This window comes from Monodelphis domestica, chromosome 3 (genome assembly GCF_027887165.1).
Source record: "Monodelphis domestica isolate mMonDom1 chromosome 3, mMonDom1.pri, whole genome shotgun sequence".
Classification (NCBI taxonomy): Eukaryota; Metazoa; Chordata; class Mammalia; order Didelphimorphia; family Didelphidae; genus Monodelphis; species Monodelphis domestica.
Window position 1 is genome coordinate 161,938,234 of NC_077229.1, and position 19,974 is coordinate 161,958,207.

General features: G+C 37.3%; 1 protein-coding gene and 1 long non-coding RNA gene across 11 annotated transcripts in view; one reads left to right on the forward strand and one right to left on the reverse strand.

Annotated features, from left to right (window-relative positions):
- The window catches only part of OXR1 (oxidation resistance 1), a 593,469-nt gene that overhangs the window by 107,824 nt on the left and 465,671 nt on the right, over positions 1 to 19,974 (reverse strand). For 2 of the 10 annotated variants that reach the window (XM_056823194.1, XM_007488212.3), the window contains exon 1: positions 12,504 to 12,687. The exons of 7 other annotated variants lie outside the window; for them this stretch is intronic. In XM_056823194.1, coding sequence (XP_056679172.1) covers positions 12,504 to 12,687 — 184 coding nt within the window. Of the gene's footprint in view, positions 1 to 12,275; positions 12,439 to 12,503; positions 12,688 to 19,974 lie in introns of those variants that run through there. One more of the 10 variants, XM_016431855.2, reaches the window with a different exon arrangement.
- On the forward strand, positions 13,125 to 18,633 carry LOC103093552 (uncharacterized). The gene is made up of 3 exons (XR_008917534.1): positions 13,125 to 13,259; positions 14,418 to 14,613; positions 15,815 to 18,633. It is a non-coding gene; the product is annotated as an uncharacterized LOC103093552 (long non-coding RNA).

The following is a 19,974-nucleotide window of genomic DNA, read 5'->3' on the forward strand; positions in this document are numbered from 1 at the left end:
ATGTTATATCATTTGATCCTCACAACAATGCTGAACTATCACATTTTGCAGAGAAGGAAACTGAGGTAGAGATCAAGTGTTCTGAACAACATCAAGTACCTTTACATAAATAGGCCTAAAATAATAATCCTTAACCAAACAAGAGATCAAAAAAGAAAAAAAGACAACTTTAAATAAAATTAGCCTACAACACTCAAATTAAAAGAATGATTGCAGAATCAATCAGTTGATATTTAAGTGTCTACTATGTGCCTGGTGTGGAAGAGAATTTACAATGATCCTTGTCCTGTCTTCCCCAATAAACCCTTACTTGAGAAAAAAAAAAGAATATTTTCTCTAAAGCATCATAGTTCACACTGGAATGATAAGAAGGGGAGGAAGGGGGAAGGAAAGCTGAAAGGCTTCTGAAGAGGGGAGGAAAGGGAGATTGAAAGGGGGGGAGGAAGGGAGACATAAAGGAAGAAGGGTAAGCAAACCTTGATCCATTAGTCATCTAGAATCAATCAATATACACCCTCAGTATTACCATCTATTACACTGGGCACTGCTAAGTGCTGAGGACACAAAAAAAGGCAAGACAGTCCCTTTCCAAAGGGGCTAAAACTAATGGAAGAGACAAGCAGCAAACAAATAAATACAAAGAAACTATAGGCAGGAAATAAAGGTAAGAAGGCACTAGAATTTAATAGAGGAGGGACAGACTTCCTACAGAAGCCAGAAGGCAGAGCTGAGGCTGGAGAGCATTTTGGACATGGAGGGCAGTCAGCCAAGAGATGGTGTGTCTTATTCATGGAACAACAAGTTCAGTGTCACTGAATAGACTGGAGTGTATAAACCTGGAAAGGTAAGAGAAGGTTGGGTTATGAGGAAAGTGAAGGAAGCCAGACCTAAGGATGACTTTAAAGCTGTAAATCTGAGTAACTGGAATGATGATAATACCCTCAACAGAGATAGCACAGAGCACTGGGCTTGAAGTCAAGAAGAACTGAGTCACTCTAATTGGGCCAGTCACTTCACCTCTCTCTGCCTAGGTTTATGGGGATAAAAATAGCATCAACCTCCAGGGTTATTGTGAGAATTAAATGAGATGTGTTTATAAAAGCCCTTAAGCAAAGTACCTGGCTCAAACTATGTGATAGATAAATGCTTATTCCTTTCTTTCTTCTACTTCGCCTCCCTCCCTTCCTCAACATATGCTTTGGAGAATTTTGGAAAAGGGGTGGGTTTTGTAGAAAGATGATCACATCTGTTTTGAATAGTTGAAGTTGGAGGTACTCTCTCTGCATGGAGAGACAACCAGCAGGCACCTGATGAAAAGCAGGACTAGAGGGTCTAGATACAGATGTGCACATTATTTGCCTAGAGATGACAATGGTTTCCATTAGAGAAGAGATAGAGTAAAATCGAGAAGTGGGTCCAGGATAGGGCCTTGGGAGGCAACCATATTTTCTAGGCAAGAGCTATATAACTGAGCAATGAAGAAAAAAAAATGATCAGAAATGATCAAGAAAAAATGATCAAGAAAGAAAACTAGGAAAAAGCAATGTCAACTGAAAGCAACAAAGTAAGTATCCAAGAGAAGGTCTGACAATGCCAAAAGCAATAGGGAGGTCAAAAAGAATGAGGACTATGAAAAGGACACTGGATTTTGATATGAAGAAATCATTGCAAACTTTAAAGAGAGTCATCTCAACAATATACTGAGGTCAGAAGTCAAATGGCAAAAGATAAGAAAGGAATAAGAATTGCAAAAGAAAAGAAAGGAATAAGAAAAAGATAAGAAAAAGAATAAGAAAAAAATTGAATAAGAAATGGAGGCAATGAGAATGGCATTGACATAGGCAATTATTTCTTAAAGTCTGACTACAGATAGATTTAAAGTGATCATTTGAAAATGTGTCAGGATTAAGTGAAGATTTTTTTTAAAAGTACACAGGAAACTTGAGGAGAAGCCAGTAAATATGGAGAGTCTAAACATGACCAACAGATTAGATGAAGAGAAACTTTCAAACTTAAGAATTGAGATCAAGAACACAAATAGACAAGTTGTCCTTTGTGAAAGATGAAGACTACGTCCTTCCAATGGGCAGTCACTATGCTATGCACTGGGGCTACAAATACAAAGAATGCAATTTTTATTCTCCATAAAATGGTCCTTGAGTGTTATGAGAAAGAAAAGAATTCTGAAGATGAAGTGAGGAGGAAGTATATTTCCACTAGAGGAGAGGGCTCAGAGATGAAAGAGCTGGTAGGAATGAAGAGGAAACTCACAGTGGATTGCCTCTATTTTTTCAGTAAAATAAGAAGTGAGCTGAGAGGAAGAGATATTCAGAAATGAATATTAAAAAGGGCATCAATGAAAAGAACTATTCTACTAACACAAGCTCTTAACATTTTTTTGTGTCAGTACTCTGGGGAACCCTATTCACCCTATCTCAGAATGTCTTTGAATACACAAATGAAAATACATAGGATTGGGAAATCAATTTTAAAGAAATACAGCTATCAAGTATCATAGACCCTGAGTAAACAATGTTTTAAACAAATTTATTTGGAATAATCACTGTGTGTAGAGAATCAAAAAAGGGGGAGGGGGGCAGCTGGGTAGCTCAGTGGATTGAGAGCCAGGCCTAGAGACAGGAAGTCCTAGGTTCAAATCTAGCCTCAGACACTTCCCAGCTGTGTGACCCTGGGAAAGTCACTTAACCCCCATTGCCTAGCCCTTACCACTCTTCTGCCTTGGAACCAATACACAGTATTGACTCCAAGATGGAAGGCAAGGGTTTAAAAAAAAAAAGACAGACAGTAAGGATTAAAAAAAAATTAAATAACACAAAAATATGTATTGGATCAAGTTGCCAAAGTTGTGTATAGCTTTTATAAGAGGGAAGCACTGGAATATACTGAGTGGGCTGTGTGTATGTATGAGACCTGGTCAAACCTACACTTTAGGAAGATCACTTTGGCAGCTGAGTAAAAGATGGACTGGAGTGGGGAGAGATTTGAAGCAGAGAGAACAACCAGAAGGCTATTTCAATTAAAATAGGTACAAGGTGATGAGGGCCGAAGATAGTGGCTGAATCAGATGAGAGAAGGAGATGTAAAAAAAGGAAGATACTGATGTTGTGAATGTTGAGAAGGAGGATAGTAGTGATACTCCTATAAGAAGGAAACTGGGAAGAGAAAAATTGGCAGGAAAAATGATGAATTCTCTTTCGGACATAATGAGTTTGAGATGCCAATGGGATATCTAGTTCAAGATGTCCAAAAGGGAATTAGTGATGTGAGACAGTAAGTCAGGAGAGAAGTTAGGGATAGATAAATAGATTTGAGGATCCTGTACATGGAGATGATCATTGAACCATGGTAACAGTACAGGGGGAAAAGAGAAGAGGGTTCAGGACAGTCTTGGGGTGTGACTTGAAGGAAGATCAAGCAAAGGAGACTGAGAAGGAACAGTCAAACTACAGAATCCACGGATATCAGTGACTTAAGCACAGCAAAGAGAGAGTATGCAGAAGAGGATGATGGACAGTATCAAAAGCTACAGAGAGGTCAAGAAGGAAGAGACTGAGAAAAGGCTTTTAAAACTGGGAATTCAACAACAGGGAAATGGGTTCGAGTCAAGAACACATGTGATAACCAGTGGAATCATGCGTCGGCTATGGGAGAGGGAAAGGCGGGGGGGAGGGGGGGGGAGGAAAAGAAAATGATCTTTGTTTCCAGTGAATAATGTATGAAAACGACCAAATAAAATAATGTTTAAAAATTAAAAAAAAAATCTGGGAATTAAGAGATTACTGGTAGTGAGGCAGCTAAGGTGGCACAGCACAGTCAGTAAGACCTGAATTCATGTGGCCTTAGATACTTAATTATGTGACCCTGAACAAGTGATTTAACCTCTGCCTCAGTTTCATCTTATATAAATGAGGATAATAATAGCACCTACCTCTCAGGGTCGCTATATGAATCAAATGATATCTTTTTGCAAAGCACTTAGATGCTATATAAATGCTACTATTATTATTATCATCATTCTTACTTTGCAGAAAACAATTTCAGTTGAATGATTAGGTCAAAAGGCAAATTGCAAAGGGTTAAGAATAGAATGAGAGGGGGGTAGAGGCATTAATCTTATGCGGGAGACACTGGAATATTTTAAGGCAGCAGAGAAACAGCCAGCAAATGTCAAAATACTGATGACAAGAATTATATTCTATAAGTACAATATCATCTCACTGGTACATACATGATTAAATTATTTAAAAATAAACTTTTTTTATCTGAATTGGTTGTCATTAAAACAAAGGCAGAGATGCTTGACTATACTTGTGCTTGGTGATTCCCTACTCTATAATAAGACCAAACATATACTAATCATAATAAATATAAAATAGCCCAAAAAATCACCAACAACAAATAAAAAGTATGGAATAGAGCTAGTCTGCAAGCATGGTAGTAAAGTAGTAATGTTCATTCCACTTTAATAGGATTATGTTGTAACAGATACATATTTATGAAGAATTAGAGATGGATAAATCCATGATCCTAAAATATGTGCCCAACATAGTACTGAAGAGGGGCTACCACAAACAAAACAGGAAGAAGAAATTACACTGAAACACCCATATATATCCTGGTAAAAGTAGATATCTATGACACAATGACAGGCTATCAGATCAGTCTGATGTATAAATGAACCACTGGGCTTTTTTTAAAGCACAGATTTATAACTAACCTTGAATCTAAAAGAGTGATATTTTAGAATAGGTACTCATGAACAACACAAGCCTAAAAGTATAGCCCTTATATAAGAAAAAGCTAAAATTACAGTAAGGCTATTAGAAAAAGAGATTTGAGATTGAACTCATGGAAAAACTAGATAATTATGTTTGCTGCTGGAACAGTTGCAAGGGCTAACAAAAAAAGAAGCTTTTACCTATCTATAAGGGTAAAAATCTGAGGGCTCCAAAAAAATAAAATAAAAGATAAAAGTTTGCAGCTGTTAATACAGAAACCACAACATAAAACATGGATAATTTTTTTTAATTTCTTCGCACCTGTTTGTTAAGTTTTTTGTACTGAAAATTATAAAGATGCTAGGAAGTTGAAGATCTAGAAATCAACATTTTTCTAATTTTATAATTCCATCATGCTTAACAAGGATGACTTTACCAAAGGAGCATCTGGTAGATATAATAGTTAACAATTAAAGATGAAACAATTAACAAATATAACAAAAGGTGCTGTAGATAGAACCATTGGCCTTAGTAAACTTTAGTTCAAATCCCCCCTTAGATGGTTAACTATCTGTGTGACTGAGCAAGAAGTTACCTTTCTCAAACTCAGTTTCCTCATCTATAGAATAAGAACAGCAATAAAACCTACCACATAGGGTGATTGTAAGCACCAAAATATATATAGGTATATAAAAAACACTGTGCAAATTTTAAAGTACTATATAAACTATTATTATTCAAAAGGGAACTAATTAAATATTCAGGCACAGCTGGGTAGTTCAGTGGATTGAGAGCCAGGGCCTCTGGCCTGGCTTGAGAGATGGGAGGTCCTGGGTTCAAATCTGGCCTCAGACACTTCCCAGATGTGTGACCCTGGGCAAGTCACTTAACCCCCATTGCCTAGACCTTACCACTCTACTGCCTTGGAACCAATACACAATATTGACTCCAAGACAGAAGGTAAGGGTTTAAAAAAAAAACAACAGAGAGTTAAGTCTTAGGGCAACTTATGGAGCCCTCAAAGTGTTTTGCAACAATTACCCTATTTATGATATTGGGAAAATATGAACTGTTAAGTATAGGATATTTTACTATGCTATTACACAATTTTGTTAGAAATGTTCTACCAAAAAAGGAAAAAAAAAACATCAATATTTGACTTACTGTTCTAAAAATTACTGCAAAGCTCCAATTAAAACCTTTTTTAAAAATATATAAAGTTTTAATCTCATAATTATTTCTTTTTATAAGGAAAAATCCCAGACACTATGCTAAGAGGGGAAAGGTGGACTTAGAATATCTACCAAAGAAGCACATCACAAATTTCCAAATACATTTTCCTCAGAGTTCAGTTCCTCTTCTGTGGGTAGTGTTTCCAAATTAAAAATACAAATGATATGGATAGGTAGTCTAGAAAGACAGCTATAGACAGGAAGGCAAATAGATAGAGCTGGATCAATTCATTAGTTGTCCAGCCAACTGTGTCCACGATCTACATAATAAACATTCTTCACTCAATTTTTCCACATGGAATCCTATTATTTGTACTCTGAAAAAAACAGTGGTAAACACTTTTGTAGAACACAAATCTTGGTTTTAATCAATGTTGCATTTTGCTCTATAGAGTCAAATGCTTTTCTGAAACACGGCAAAATATTATATTCTCCTTTCAGTCAACTGTATAACACTGAAGTTATGATCTCTTATAGAAACAAGGCTGAAAAAGCCTGACTATCCTCTTGTTGCATTTTCAGTCATTTGATCAACATTTGCCTGGCACTGTGCTAAACAGTGGGGCTACAAAAAGGAGCAAAGATACTTTCTTCTCTTAAGGAGATAAAAATCTCATTGGGGAAAAAAGCAAATAAATATGTACAAATAAGTTCAATACAAGATAAACAGAAAACAATGGGAAGAGAAGGCATTACAATTATATGGGTTTGGAACAGGCTTCCTATAAAAGACAGGATTTTAGTTGAGACTTAAAGGAAGTCAGGGAAGCTAGTAAGCAGATATGAGGAGGGAGAGCATTCCTGGGGCAGTGAATAGCCAGAGAAAATGCCCAGAGACAAGATCTGGAATGAGTATGTATTGAAGCGTAAAGCATAACTGGAAAGGCAGGAGAGCTAGGCTAGGAAGGGATTTGAACACAAAACAAAACATTTTGTATTATATCTTAGAGGCTATAAGGAAGGAGCCCCTGAAGTTTAATGAGTCTGGTGTATAACATGGTCATGGTACCACAGCAGGCCTTTGCAGTAATCAAGGTATGAGGTAATGATAGCCTGCACTATAGAGGTAGTAATGTTAGGGGGGGAAAGGGCATATTTGAGACTATCCTTAATAAGTAAATGGCCTACTAACATTTCCAAAAGCCATGAACATTGATAGTTGCCTTTCTGGAGAATAATTCCCATGATTTTTCCTATTCTTCTGCTATTTTCCTCTCATATTCTCGTACGTATTACCAGTGCAACATATATAAATAGAACCATGAAACAAAATTAATTTAGGATTCATGAAAGGGTAATTTGAATAGGACAGGAGTTCAGTAGTCAAAAATATTAAAGTAGTATATTCCAGACAAAGAGTATATTTCAGACATAGGGAAATAATGACATGAACAAAGCACTGGAGGTGAGAAATCACCAGTCATGTTCAGTGAACAAAGAATGTACTAAGTTGACTATCTCATGGTGAAATATTGTATTATGATGAATCCAAATCTCTATATTTCAGCAACTGGTGTCCTATAGCCACTTCCTAAAAAAGTTTAACCAATGTAAATCAAACAAATCATAGTTTTAGAGCTAGAAGATACATTGGAGACAATCTAGGCCAACCTCCTCATTTTTCAGATAAGGAAGGTTATACAAGGTTACAATTAACAGAATTGGCATTGGATTAACTCCTAACTTGACTCCAAAATTATGGCACCAAAGTCAAAAGAACATAGAAAGTACTTCAGCCAGAAAATGCTTGATCTCCTTGCCAAAAAGAATGATAGAGCAGCCAAAAGGTAACACTGGCAAAGAATACACAATCTTTTATAAAATCCAACAGGAGGATATTGGAAAATTCTGAGAACTACTGCCTCATAAAATAGTAAGATGAAGTGGGGAGAAGAACAAGTTTAAAGAAAACTTGGCAAGACACCCAACTAGTAAACCCATTCTAAGGGCACTTAAGGATGACATCATCCTTAGTATAAACAAAATAAAAATGAAAAAGATCTAAAAATAGTGTTTATAATAAAAAGTTTTAATGAGTAAGGTCAGAAGAGAAATCTAAAAGTATCATAATACAACACTGGTAGATTAAAAAACATAGTCCCAGGGATGTGCTGCATGAACAAGTAGAAATGGCACTGAAAAAGAACAGAAAAGATGTAAAACTGGGCCAATTATTGACCAGGGTGACTCAATGAAATTTTGTAAGTGTTAAAGGATTAATTATCAAAGTATCTGAAAGAACGGAAAATGTTAAAAGGCTTGAAAAAAATTTCAGTTTGTTAACCAAATCAAGAGAGATCAACCAAGCTATCTTCAACTCCATAAAAATTTTGTGGGAATTAACTTGCATACATTGATGGCACTCTTGTTAAAGGAATGAGAAAGGAACCTGCAGACTTTTTCAAACAAAATCTTACAGCATAACAAATCTTTATTCATAAGTAAATGACAAGAATTCGGAGAATACAAATTCCACAGGGAATACTGTTTGCTGACTACATAAAGAAGTGCCTAATTCAACAGAAAAAAACACTGACTTGAAGGATCTCCCCCAACAAAATATGACAAAATCATAGCTTTCTTATTATCATCATCAAATGAGGCAAGATCTATATGCTCACCAAGTGTCAAATATCATGAAGGATGCAGACTCTAAAAGAAAAAAAGGAGGGCAGCTAGGTGACTCAGTGGATTGAGAGTCAAACCTAGAGACAAGAGGTCCTAGGTTCAAGTCTGGCCTTGAACACTTCCTAGCTACATTACCCTGGGCAAGTCACTGAACCACTCTTGCCTAGACCACTCTTCTGCCCTAGAACCAATATACAGTGTTGATTCTAAGACAAAAGGTGAGGCTTTTAAAAAAAAAAAAAGAAAGAAAAGAAATTACAGATGGTGAGGTCTTTTAGGTGTTTCTGTTTCCAGATTGCTAACTACATCTAACTATAGGACACTATAGAGTCTCTCCTAAATGAAACTTATAATCACTCAACAGAGTTCAGGCAAACAAGGATAGGAAGACTTTTACTGTGTAGGACTATATCAGAAAGTCATTGCAAATGAGCAACATATTTGTACGGAAGCAGGCTGGATTGCCCTTAGGAAATCTCTAAGTTCTTTAAATGACTCCAGGGTTCTTCTTGAAAAAAAGGCCCATCTTTAATAATATCAATAATGTTTTGGTCAGTGAGTCAGTCAACAAGCATAGATTAAGTATCTACTATATGATATTAATGCTTATATAATTATATCTGGCCCTAATCTCTCTCCCAAGTTCATCATGTACCAAATGCCTCCTACACATCACAAACTATAAAAATTAAATTTAAATAATAAAAATATTATATTTTAAAAGATTTATTTATGATCATTTAACATAAAGGAATAAAGAGGATACAAAATAAAGACCATGTGCCCATGACTGATCAGCCTGTTGAAAATCTCACTCGCCACCCATCAAGCCAAAGATGCCAAAGAGGCCCAAGAGGACCGCCCACTTGCTAATATCCTCTGTCTACAGGAAGTCCCTAAGGACAGGAAGTCAGTGGGCTCCCAGGAAAATGTAATTCTTTTTGGGGGGTAACAGATGTTCAATTATACAACATTCATTTTTCAAAATCTTTTCCTTTTCCCAAACTTCCCTAATATTGTCAAGCACACTACTACCCTCCTCGTCACCCAGGCTTCCAACCTTAAAGTCTTCTTCAATTCCTCTCTCACTATTCAGTTCAATAAGTTATTCGTTTTGTCATTACTACAATCACATCTCTTACATATGTCCCCTTCTCTCCACTCATACCTGCAGGTCTTTGGTGCAGGTCCTCTTCAGCTCATAATTGGCATTACTGCATTAAGCCTTCTGGTTGATCTCCCTGCCTCAAGTCTCTCCCCACTCCTACCCATTGTCCACTAAGCTGCTGAAGTGATCTTCCATAGGTGCAGGTCTAACCAGGTCACCCTCTCTACTCATTAAACTCCAGTGGCTCTGTTAGCCCAGGAATAAATATAAAACCCTCTGAGTGACTTTTAAAGTCCTTCCTACCTTCAGGACCTTCTTGCACCTTTCCACATATTCTATGATCCAGGGTCATTCAATTCACCTTCTTGATGAAACTCTACAGGACAGTTTTTCACTGACTGTCCCCCAATGAAGAGAGAGTTCTTCCTCTCCCTCTTGTCTTCACTAGCTTCCTTCAAGAATAAGCTCAGTGCTTTCTTTCTTAGATTATCTTTCATTTACTCTGCGTAGGCAATAACTGTTTTGGCCTTCTTTCTGTATTCAAAGAGTGCTTGGTATAGGAAGTCCTTAATAAATTCTTTTACTGACTTGACTAGCAAGTCTCAAAAGAACCAAAATTATGAATGATTCAAGTGCATAAACAGGCATATTGCTGAAAAAAAAATGGTATATAGCCAGATTGCAACACCCTGATGAACCATCTGAGGGCTGCAATAGTATCTAAGCTAAGTCAAGAGAACGAGAGGAAGGAACTAGGCATGTAGAGCAGATTTATTGGAGGATATGGAAAAGTCATATAGGAATGGTTTATGATCTGCATTCATATAGAGGATATTCAGATAAATGACATCATAAATCCACTAGAATATAAATATATTATTATATAGTCATACTAACTTATTTACATGTGTATAAGTAGCAAAGAATAGAAAGGAAGAATGGCTCTAGATTCCAGGGTCATTTGGACTAAAAAGCTAGAATCTAGCAAGCAAATGAACTTAAACTAATAACCATATTAAAATCCAGAATTCCATTCCATCCAATAAACTTTTGTTTAAAATGCCTTTACAAATGTTCAAGATAGAATAGGAAGTTTAGCAATAATTAGACATTCTATCAACATTGTCTTCAATCAGTTGTAAATCAATTCAAACTAAGAATTTTATTTGAAAGGGAGAGGGGATTGAGCCAACCAGTGAGATACTAACAGAGAATTCTTTTGTATGATTAGACCACAGAGGAGAAAACTAAAGAAATAAATATTAAACACAATTTAATTTTGTATATGGATTTTCTAGTTTCCTTAAAAGAATATTATTAAATTAAAATATCAAGAATTTGGAACAAAGCCATTGTGATGAGAGAAATTACTAATAAAGTATTCATAATCATCACTACAAATGGCAAAGGAATTGAAAATTGTAGCCATTTTAAGACAGTGTGTCTCATTTAAACCTATATCTCTTATGTAATCAGAGGACACTATATGTACAGAACTTTTAAATCTTTTTATGTCATTTGGTGTTTTGATAAAACCTATATTAGTCTTCTCAAAATGATGACTTTAAATCCAATAAATAAAATACATAGGGTTACAAAGGAAGTCAATTATATTTTTTTTTAAAAACTATCAAAATAAAAAAGTACTTCAGTTCAAGGGTCCCTGGCTAAGAACCCCTACTGTAATGTCCAAACTTTTAATAGATTATTCATGTCAAAATATTTTAAGACTCAGTTTGATTTAATTGTTCCACTGGCAAAAGCCACATTGAAAAAGACTGGCAAAGAAATCATACATTGAAAGAATATCAGAAATAAGGGGCTGTAACTATCACAATGTTTACTTTCATGTTAAAAGCCCCAGATGTTTCTTTTCCGTGTATCCTTCATTGGGACTGGAAAATAAAGTCTTTGAAGTGGGGAAAGCAGGATTGCACAGCAAAAATAACTAGCAAGCAGCAAGTTGTTTTTTTTTTTCCTAACTAGGGTTAAGTTTTATTTTAAATAACCTTTTTTAAAGTGTCACGGACCTCTTTTGACAGGCTAGTGATGTCTAAGGACCACTACAAAAGTAACCAATTACCTTGAAATAAAGTGATTAAATATACGTGTATAAACATATGTACATACATATATTTTTATATATCATACATATACTTTTAAAACAAGGTCACACACTACAGGTTAAGAACTGTATAACCCATTAATTGGCACAGTACTTGGATATGCCTTGCCCATAAAACCACCCTCCTTCAATAGGTTCCCTATATTTCGGAGCATCCCAATAGCTCCAAGTCTTAGGGGTCAAGAATCCGCAGACACACGCACACATAAACAGGCATAAAAACTACACGTATGTCCAGCAGTCACAATTCTTGCACGTGTAGGCAGGCACACACCCACAAATACCCACTAGGCAATGCCCAGGATTCCTGCACAGACACACCAAAAGCCATACAGCTGGTGGCCACGATTTCTACACAATCACAGACATACTTGACAGCTAAACACACACACACACACACACACACAAAATGAAGTGGGCAGGATTCCTGCAGAGACACACACCTCTACACCCAAACTTGGGGATGAGCGCTCCGGCTGGTGGCCAAATTCCTACTTGTGTGCACACCCACTCACGCACACACCTGGAGGGCAGGATATTTGCACACGCGCGCACAGAATTCCTACACAAACACTCGGGTTTCCTGAACCTCCACGCCCGAAACATCCTCTCTTCTTCTGCCCCGGCCCCCACCGCCGATCACGGTCTTCTGGGGTACGCTGAAGCCTCACCATGCACCGTCGAGGTCCCCCGCTGAGAATCTTCCCTCAGGAAATCTTGGAAGTTCACCTGCCGAGGCGGCATGTCGCTACTGCTGCTGCTACTGCTGCTGTGGCCACTGCTCCCCCACAGACGGTAGGCAGTGGTACGCAGCAGGCGCCCGCTCTTGCTCGAGAATGTGTTCAGGTGGTCCATGGCGGCGCCCTGACTTAGGGGGCGCCGCCGTCTCGGGGCGAGCCCAGGCTGGGCCGGTCACCAACGGTCTGGGCCCCGAGGGTCGATGGAGAAAGAGGTCAGGAAGTTCACAGATGTCCGGAGCGGCGGCGCAGGAAACTCGGCGGCGGAGGGAGCGGAAGCGGCAGACGTAGTCGAAAAAGTTTTTTAATTGTTGTTATTACCCGCCCAGTTCCAGGCGCCGGAGGGAGCCTTGGCTTCTCTTTTAAAGGGCCCGCGTCCCGATCCGAAAGTTCTGGTGGAAGCAAGGAAGAGAATCCTGCCAGCCAATTACGATCCCCCCTACTCGGTTACTCACCGAACCACCACCCCAACCCCAACCCCCGCCAACCCCCGTTTAAGTGGAGCTTTCCGGACAACCTGGATCTGCTCTCAGGCCCCTCCCATCCAGGGGCGAGGCGGAGGACCTAGTCTTGAGCTGAAGAGAGGAGGCACACGGTCCTATCCTGGGATACCAGCCTGGCACGGGATGGGAGGGATTGAATAAAATTGACTCTTCTGGGAAGCGATGGCGGACCTGGCGGCGCGGACAGGTTTAAATAAGGCTTTTCTTTCTCAATTCTTGCACAGCCTGCCTAGTCTAATGAAATTTGCTTGCGAATTGAAATAACCTCAGAAAACAACCTCCAAATTGAAGCCATGCTTTAAAAACTAGCTCAGTAAAGCTTAGCTGCCTTTCTCAAATCAAGAAGCATTTATCAAACGCTTATTCTGGGCCAGGGTGCCAATCTTTTTTTAAATAAAGCAATAATTGTTAGAATTTACAATAGCATTTTGGATTAATGTGGAAGGTTTGATTTGTTTACTTTTCTTAGGTGATAGATTTTGTTAGGGTGTTAAGCATCCTCCTAGGGGTTACAGAGCAGCCCCTTCTTTCAGAAAAATGCCATAGAGTTGCCTCCACAGTTTATTTTTTAGAATTTTCTCACCACTTCCGTGGGTGTTTGAATTTTTTTTTAGTTTTTTTGCTTAAGGGAATTAGGAAAAACTTCACTGTTTTTTAAAAAGGAAAGTGCCCTCCCAAGCAGATGGGGGTGGGGGGAGAGTTGGGGGTATTTTTTAATTTTAGAAAAGATTTTTTAAAACTACATTGTTCAAGTTTTCTTCAGATGCTTCAACCTATTATGAAGGGGACCTTGAACCCTTGAAGAACATGCCAATCAAGAGCAAATTCTGGCAGGTCCTGCCTGCAAAATTGGAAAAGCTAAGAATTATGGACCAGTGAAAATCACCTGGAATCAGTCTCTGAAAATTTAGAGATGTTCATCAAGTTAACCTCAGGATGATGAATCGCCTTCTCCCTGCCCCACGCCCTAAAGGGGTACAGTAGAGAAGTTCTTGGTTGTTTTTGTCATGGATCACTTTGGCAAATTGGAGAAAGAAGCCTATGTACTTCTTCCTTCTCAAGACAAGTGAAGTCAAACATTTGGAAAGTGCTTAACTCTTTGCTTGGATACAGTGTTAAGTTCTGTGTATACAAAGACAGGCAACATCAAAGAGTGGATAATAACTGTACAAACAAGATGTATGCAGGATAAATTGGAGGTGATCTCAGAATGTTTCCAAATATAGGAAATAAAACACATGGTACTATGATAGAAATCAATTATATGTGCTTAATTATTTAAATTGAAATGAATTATGTTCAGTTATATTGAATATGGCTATCAAAAAAAGAACTTTTTTTAAAGTTCACAGACCCCTGGGATAGAGAAACTGAAATCAAAGCTATGAAGAAATCACATCATGTAAGCTGTTGATGTCACAGAAGTCCAAGATACCTGATTGGGCATAGGAGCTTAGATCTGGAACTAGAAGGGATCTCAGAAGCCAAGGGAAGGAGGAGACAAGCATTTATTAAGTGCCTACTATGAGCCAGGTACTGTGGTAAGTGCTTTATGAATATTATCTCATTTGATCTTAACAACAACCCTAAGAAGTCGATTATTATTATTATTCCCATTTTAACAGTTGAAGAAATTGAAGTAGACTGAGATTAAGTGACTTGCCCAGGGTCACACAACTAGTGAGTGTCAGAAACTAAATCTGAACTCATCTTCCTGACTCCAGAGCCAGGGCTCTATCTGAGTAGCTTATAATAATTGAGACAGTCCAATTCCAATTCCAGACAATCCAACCAAGAAAATCCTTAAGAAATTTTGAACTCCTATTCCAAACTTCCGATACAAATTCCGATTCCATTCATCTCTCCAACATTATATTTCATCAGTTTCTTTTCTCCCATCCAGCAATCACTTCCATCTTTCATCTTCTATTATTTAAATGAAGAGCCAAATGTTTGTTATCGGATTGAGTGTCTTCTCAACTTTTGTTTTCTAATTAAAGGCTACGGAATATTACTCTCTTGATTTATAGCAACTAAGGTCACTTCTAAAACCTCCATAAATGGGTTTGCTAAACTTTATGCAAAGAACTTAAACTTCTGAAGTGTAATTTTTTTAAAAATCCTTACCTTCCATCTTAGAATCAATACTGGGTATTGGTTCCAAAGCAGAAGAGTGTTAAGGCCTAGGCAATGGGGATTACATGACTTGCTCAGGGTCACACAGCTAGGAAGTGTCTGAGGCCAGATTTGAGCCTGGAACCTCTCATCTCTAGGCCTCTCTCTCAATCCACTGAGCCCCCCGGCTGCCCCCATGAAGTGTAATTTTGAATAACTAAGTGAAGTTCCTATTCTCAAAACTAATTTGTTTTACCTATTTTTACCTTAGCAAAAAGCCTTATTATTAATTCACTATTTCCCAATCTATTAGATCTTTTAGCCCCTCCTGTTATGCAAAATTGGAACAGAATTCCATGGGGAAAAAAGTCAATGTTATCCTTCTGAAATATTAAATAATGTATTTATCAAAATTATGTGTGAAATATACCTCCCCCAAAAAACCACCACCAACAACAAAAGGAGCTATCTGGTTGAAGATTTTCGTAGTAGCCAGGTACATTTCAAAGCCTTTTCAGGCTTTGCTTGGAGGTATATCTGTATATGTGAAAGACCAAGAATGTGGCTGGGATGGTGGAGATTATGATCTTCTCATCTGGGCTTAACCTTTGTCTCTTTGCCTTTCAGCAAGCCTTGGGAGAAATGTGGAGTTGGAACACACCAGGCACTAAGCTGTTTGATAGTTATTAGATGAATAACCATTATAGGAAATGACCACCAGGTTTTGCCTAGGCACCAAAGATTAAAACTGTATCCTGGGTCCTCACCAGTCCTCTCGACTTTTGTTTTTCCATTTGGATAGATTGCTTTAGAAGAAAGAATGAGGCTGATGATTTTTTGCAGCTCTGCCTCACTTAAATCCAATTTTTCAGAGGTGAAAAGACATCGCCCATACCATCTTACATTTTAGTATTTTACTATCCAGCCAAAATTTTCATATGGACTATTCAGTCCTATAGGATACCTTGAACTTTGGTAAAACTGTCTCTAAGGGACCCACCCTGTAACAAGCTGAGGGTGCCCCAGGTGCTACATGTTTAATTGCAAATAACAAAAACAAAGCAAAACTGGAAGCAACCCAAATATTCAATTATAGGGAATGATTAAATTGTGGTAGAGAAATTCAATGAAATATAATAATGCAAGCAATATTAAAGAATTAAAAGAAATCATGAATTACATTACACTCTGGACTTCTTGCTAGCAAATTCATTTACTAGACTAGAAATCATGCCCTAGAGAATTTAACCCTTTCAACTTCTAGAATAGCCCATTCTCCTCTCCCTCTCACAATTGTTAAGTTATCTCAGAGGTCCAAGACATTTACAACTGGCTCCAAAAGGCTCCTCTCAATAGCTGCCTTTTTACACTATTTGTGTCTTCCATGTCCCCTCTTTCTGTTTTTGAACCATAATCAAATCAAATCAATCTGTCACATCTACAAGGAAGGGTGTCAGTCTACTTCACAATGGTTCTACTCATCACCCCTACAACTTTCTAAACCAAAAATATGCATACTAATCCATCAAACATCTATGTGCAATTGGAATGTAAGCTTCTTCCAAGGCAAGGACTATTGTCTTTGCTTTTACGTTTCTGTCCCAATTCTTAGTATGGTGCTTACTTGGCACATAGCACTTAATAAATGATTTTTCATTTAAATAGAAAATTTCAAAAAGTAGATAGCATAACTATGAGCATAAGGTGGAAATTGCTAGTGTAACAAGGGGTTAGAGAATGTACAGAGCATATCATCCTCATTAAATTTTCAAATGTAAATATATAGTTAAAAAGCAACCTTATAGTTGGTTATAATGTTATAATGATTAATAGTTAAGGTTTTTATAAAAACATTAAATTTAAAAAAACACTTGAGTGTCACAATTTAGGGTGCTGGAAATAGGCTTAATTTTCTTTTCTTAGCTCCCAAATTCCTTTACATTTATATTTTCCCAGGAGTATTCCTTAACCTTCCCAGGAGTATTCCTTAACCTCAAAACTTCCCAGATCCAGTGTTCATAGGTTCTGTCTATATAGTTCAAAATCCCATATCTGCTTTACAACTTGTTGCACTTGATTAAAGTTACACATTTATAGCCACTCTAGTCTTCTATTAAGAAAAGTAGAAAAATTCAATCTTTTTTTTTTTTTTATGAAAAGTAGAAAAGTAATAAGGGACTGGGGGCCACAGTCCATAGGGTTAAGTTAAACTATTTTTTTTTACTCTAGAGTCCCCACTATCTACCCAAGTATCACTTCTGTAGCTAGTAGCAGTAATGAAAATGAGTAAAGCAGTCATCTATCCATATTTTAATGCATAATATCCCTCCCACGCTTCTCTGTGTTGTACTCCACCCCACCCCTCAACTTTTAGTATTTGTATATATACTTTCTTCCTCCTATTGTACAAAATATTACTGAAGGTACCGTTTGGTGGCCAATTTCTCTAGTCTTTCTCACTGACTTACAACAGATACTCTCAAAATAAATTCTATTAATTTAAGGACATGTCAGTAATGAACACTAAATACTGAACAACTTTACAGGAAAGAGACTAGTAGAAATACATTTTTTCTATTCACAAATTCTGTAGATACACATATTAGAACCTTTTCAACAGCAAATAAAAAAAAAACTTCCTTTTGATTTATTAATTGTAATTGCCTGTTAATTAATCTCCTTGTGTTTCTGGATCTTTCTTTTGCTCCTTTCACATTCTACATCGAACTATATTTATGGGTGGCATGTCTCCTAGGACACTGTAAGCTCTTTGAGAGCAGGACCTATTCATCTTTGTAAACAGCACTGTGCATAGGACAAACTAGGACTTACACAAGGGGCTGGTCAATGTGCAAAGCCTATCAGAGGACTAAGACAAGGGGCTGGTCAATGTGCAAAGCCTATCAGAGGACTAAGATAATGCAAATTATCTGTGTGAGAGAGGCTGGAGAACCTGCTCCTAAGAGAGTTGTAATAATTGATGTATAATAAAGTGCTTTGGAGAGACCCTGAAGAACATGTTCATAACAGTAAATAGTTCCATAGTCTGTTAACAAGACTTTTCTTTCAGTTGCCCAAAGAGGTGGAACTTGGTGTGATGTCTTTTTTTAAACAGGCATTATTTGCAATGATCCAGGACAATCCTAAGGAACTTATGAGAAAGGACACTATCCACATCCAGAGAAAGAAGTGTGGAAGTGGAAACACAGAAGAACAACATATGATTGATCACATGGTTCCAGCATATATGACTGGGGATTTTGACTTTGAATGATCACTCTATTGCAAATATTAATATTATGAAAATGGCTTTTGAACATCTGTGGAATTGCTCATCAGCTTTGGGAGGGAGGAGGGAGGAGGGAAGAGCGAGGAAAGAATCATGTAACCATGGAAAAATATTCTTAATTAATTAATTAAAATTAAATAAAAAGGAATTAACTAGAGCCCTAGCCTTCTCCAGTGTTTTGGTCTTGGTTTGACTCTACTACTGGTGTATGTGAAGAGATAATGCTGTGAGGAGAGGCAGTCCCAAAGGTCATTTTCAAGGAAGGCTTAAGAAATGGGATATCATTTGTATCAAAAAATTTTATCTTGGAAGAGATGTAGGGAATTAGAATTTTATTGTTGGAGGGAAGTAGTCCTATTTGTCTAGAACACTAAGTACAGCAAAGGGAACTATATGAGATAAGGCTGAACAGGCAGATTAAATCTAGTTCAAGGCCCTGAATAGAAAGGAGTTTCTGTTTTGTTTGGTAAAATGGAGGCCACTGAATGTTTTTGATTAAGAAATGAAAGACCCGGAAACAACTTGGATAGAAATGTGGAAGACAGATTGAAGAGAGTATAAACTGGAGAGTGGAAGGCTAATTGGGAAGTTATTACAATACTCTAGGCAGGAAGGGAGGAGAGACATGAACTGAAATAGTTTTAGTGATGGGGAACTGAAGGGGCCAGATGTTAAAATATTATTTAGATCAAATCAATAAGACTTGGAAGCTTAGTAATAAACTAAGCCTCATACATTAAAGATTTTCTGGTTATCTGTTCTATACTGAACATTAGACAACATTCTGGGCTTGTGCTCAAAATTAACTTTAAATATATAACACACACACACACATATATATTTGTCATAACATGTATAAAGCAATCAGTAAGTTTATGCTCACCTTTTTTAACCTTTCTAAAAAGATGATTTTTTTAGTGATTTGCCTGCTAATAATTGCTCCCTGGTTTTCTTCCTAGCTTGCCAAATCCTTCAATAATAGCCACCACATTATATTCATTATTTACTGAAATTCCTTTCATAGGATCTTAAAATACAAAATAAATGTACCTTTAAAAATAAAATGAAATTCACACTAGAGGCACAAATATCACATATCAGGCCATGAAGTTGAGTGAAAGTAACATTTAGCTGAAGATAAAACTGAAAAAAGATTTCATGAAAATGGTGTTGGGGAAGGAAAAAGGTTAGATCTATTCTCTTTATATAAGGTTAACAACAGAAGCCCATCTGATATAAATCATCTATGGATTCTGTTTACAAAACAAAATGTGAACTCTGAACAAGAAGGGCAGCAGTTATTACTAGTGTGATTTGTACTCTGATATGCAAGTCCAAACCCACAATTATATTGACAATATCAGAGAAGAATGAGTGACTCAATTCTGAAAGGACTGATTTATGACAAACTAAAATGGGAGGGAATTTCAGAGAAGTCAAATCAGGGGGTTACTATAATAGCCACCTGCAAGTGCTTCATTATTTAAGAATCCCTATG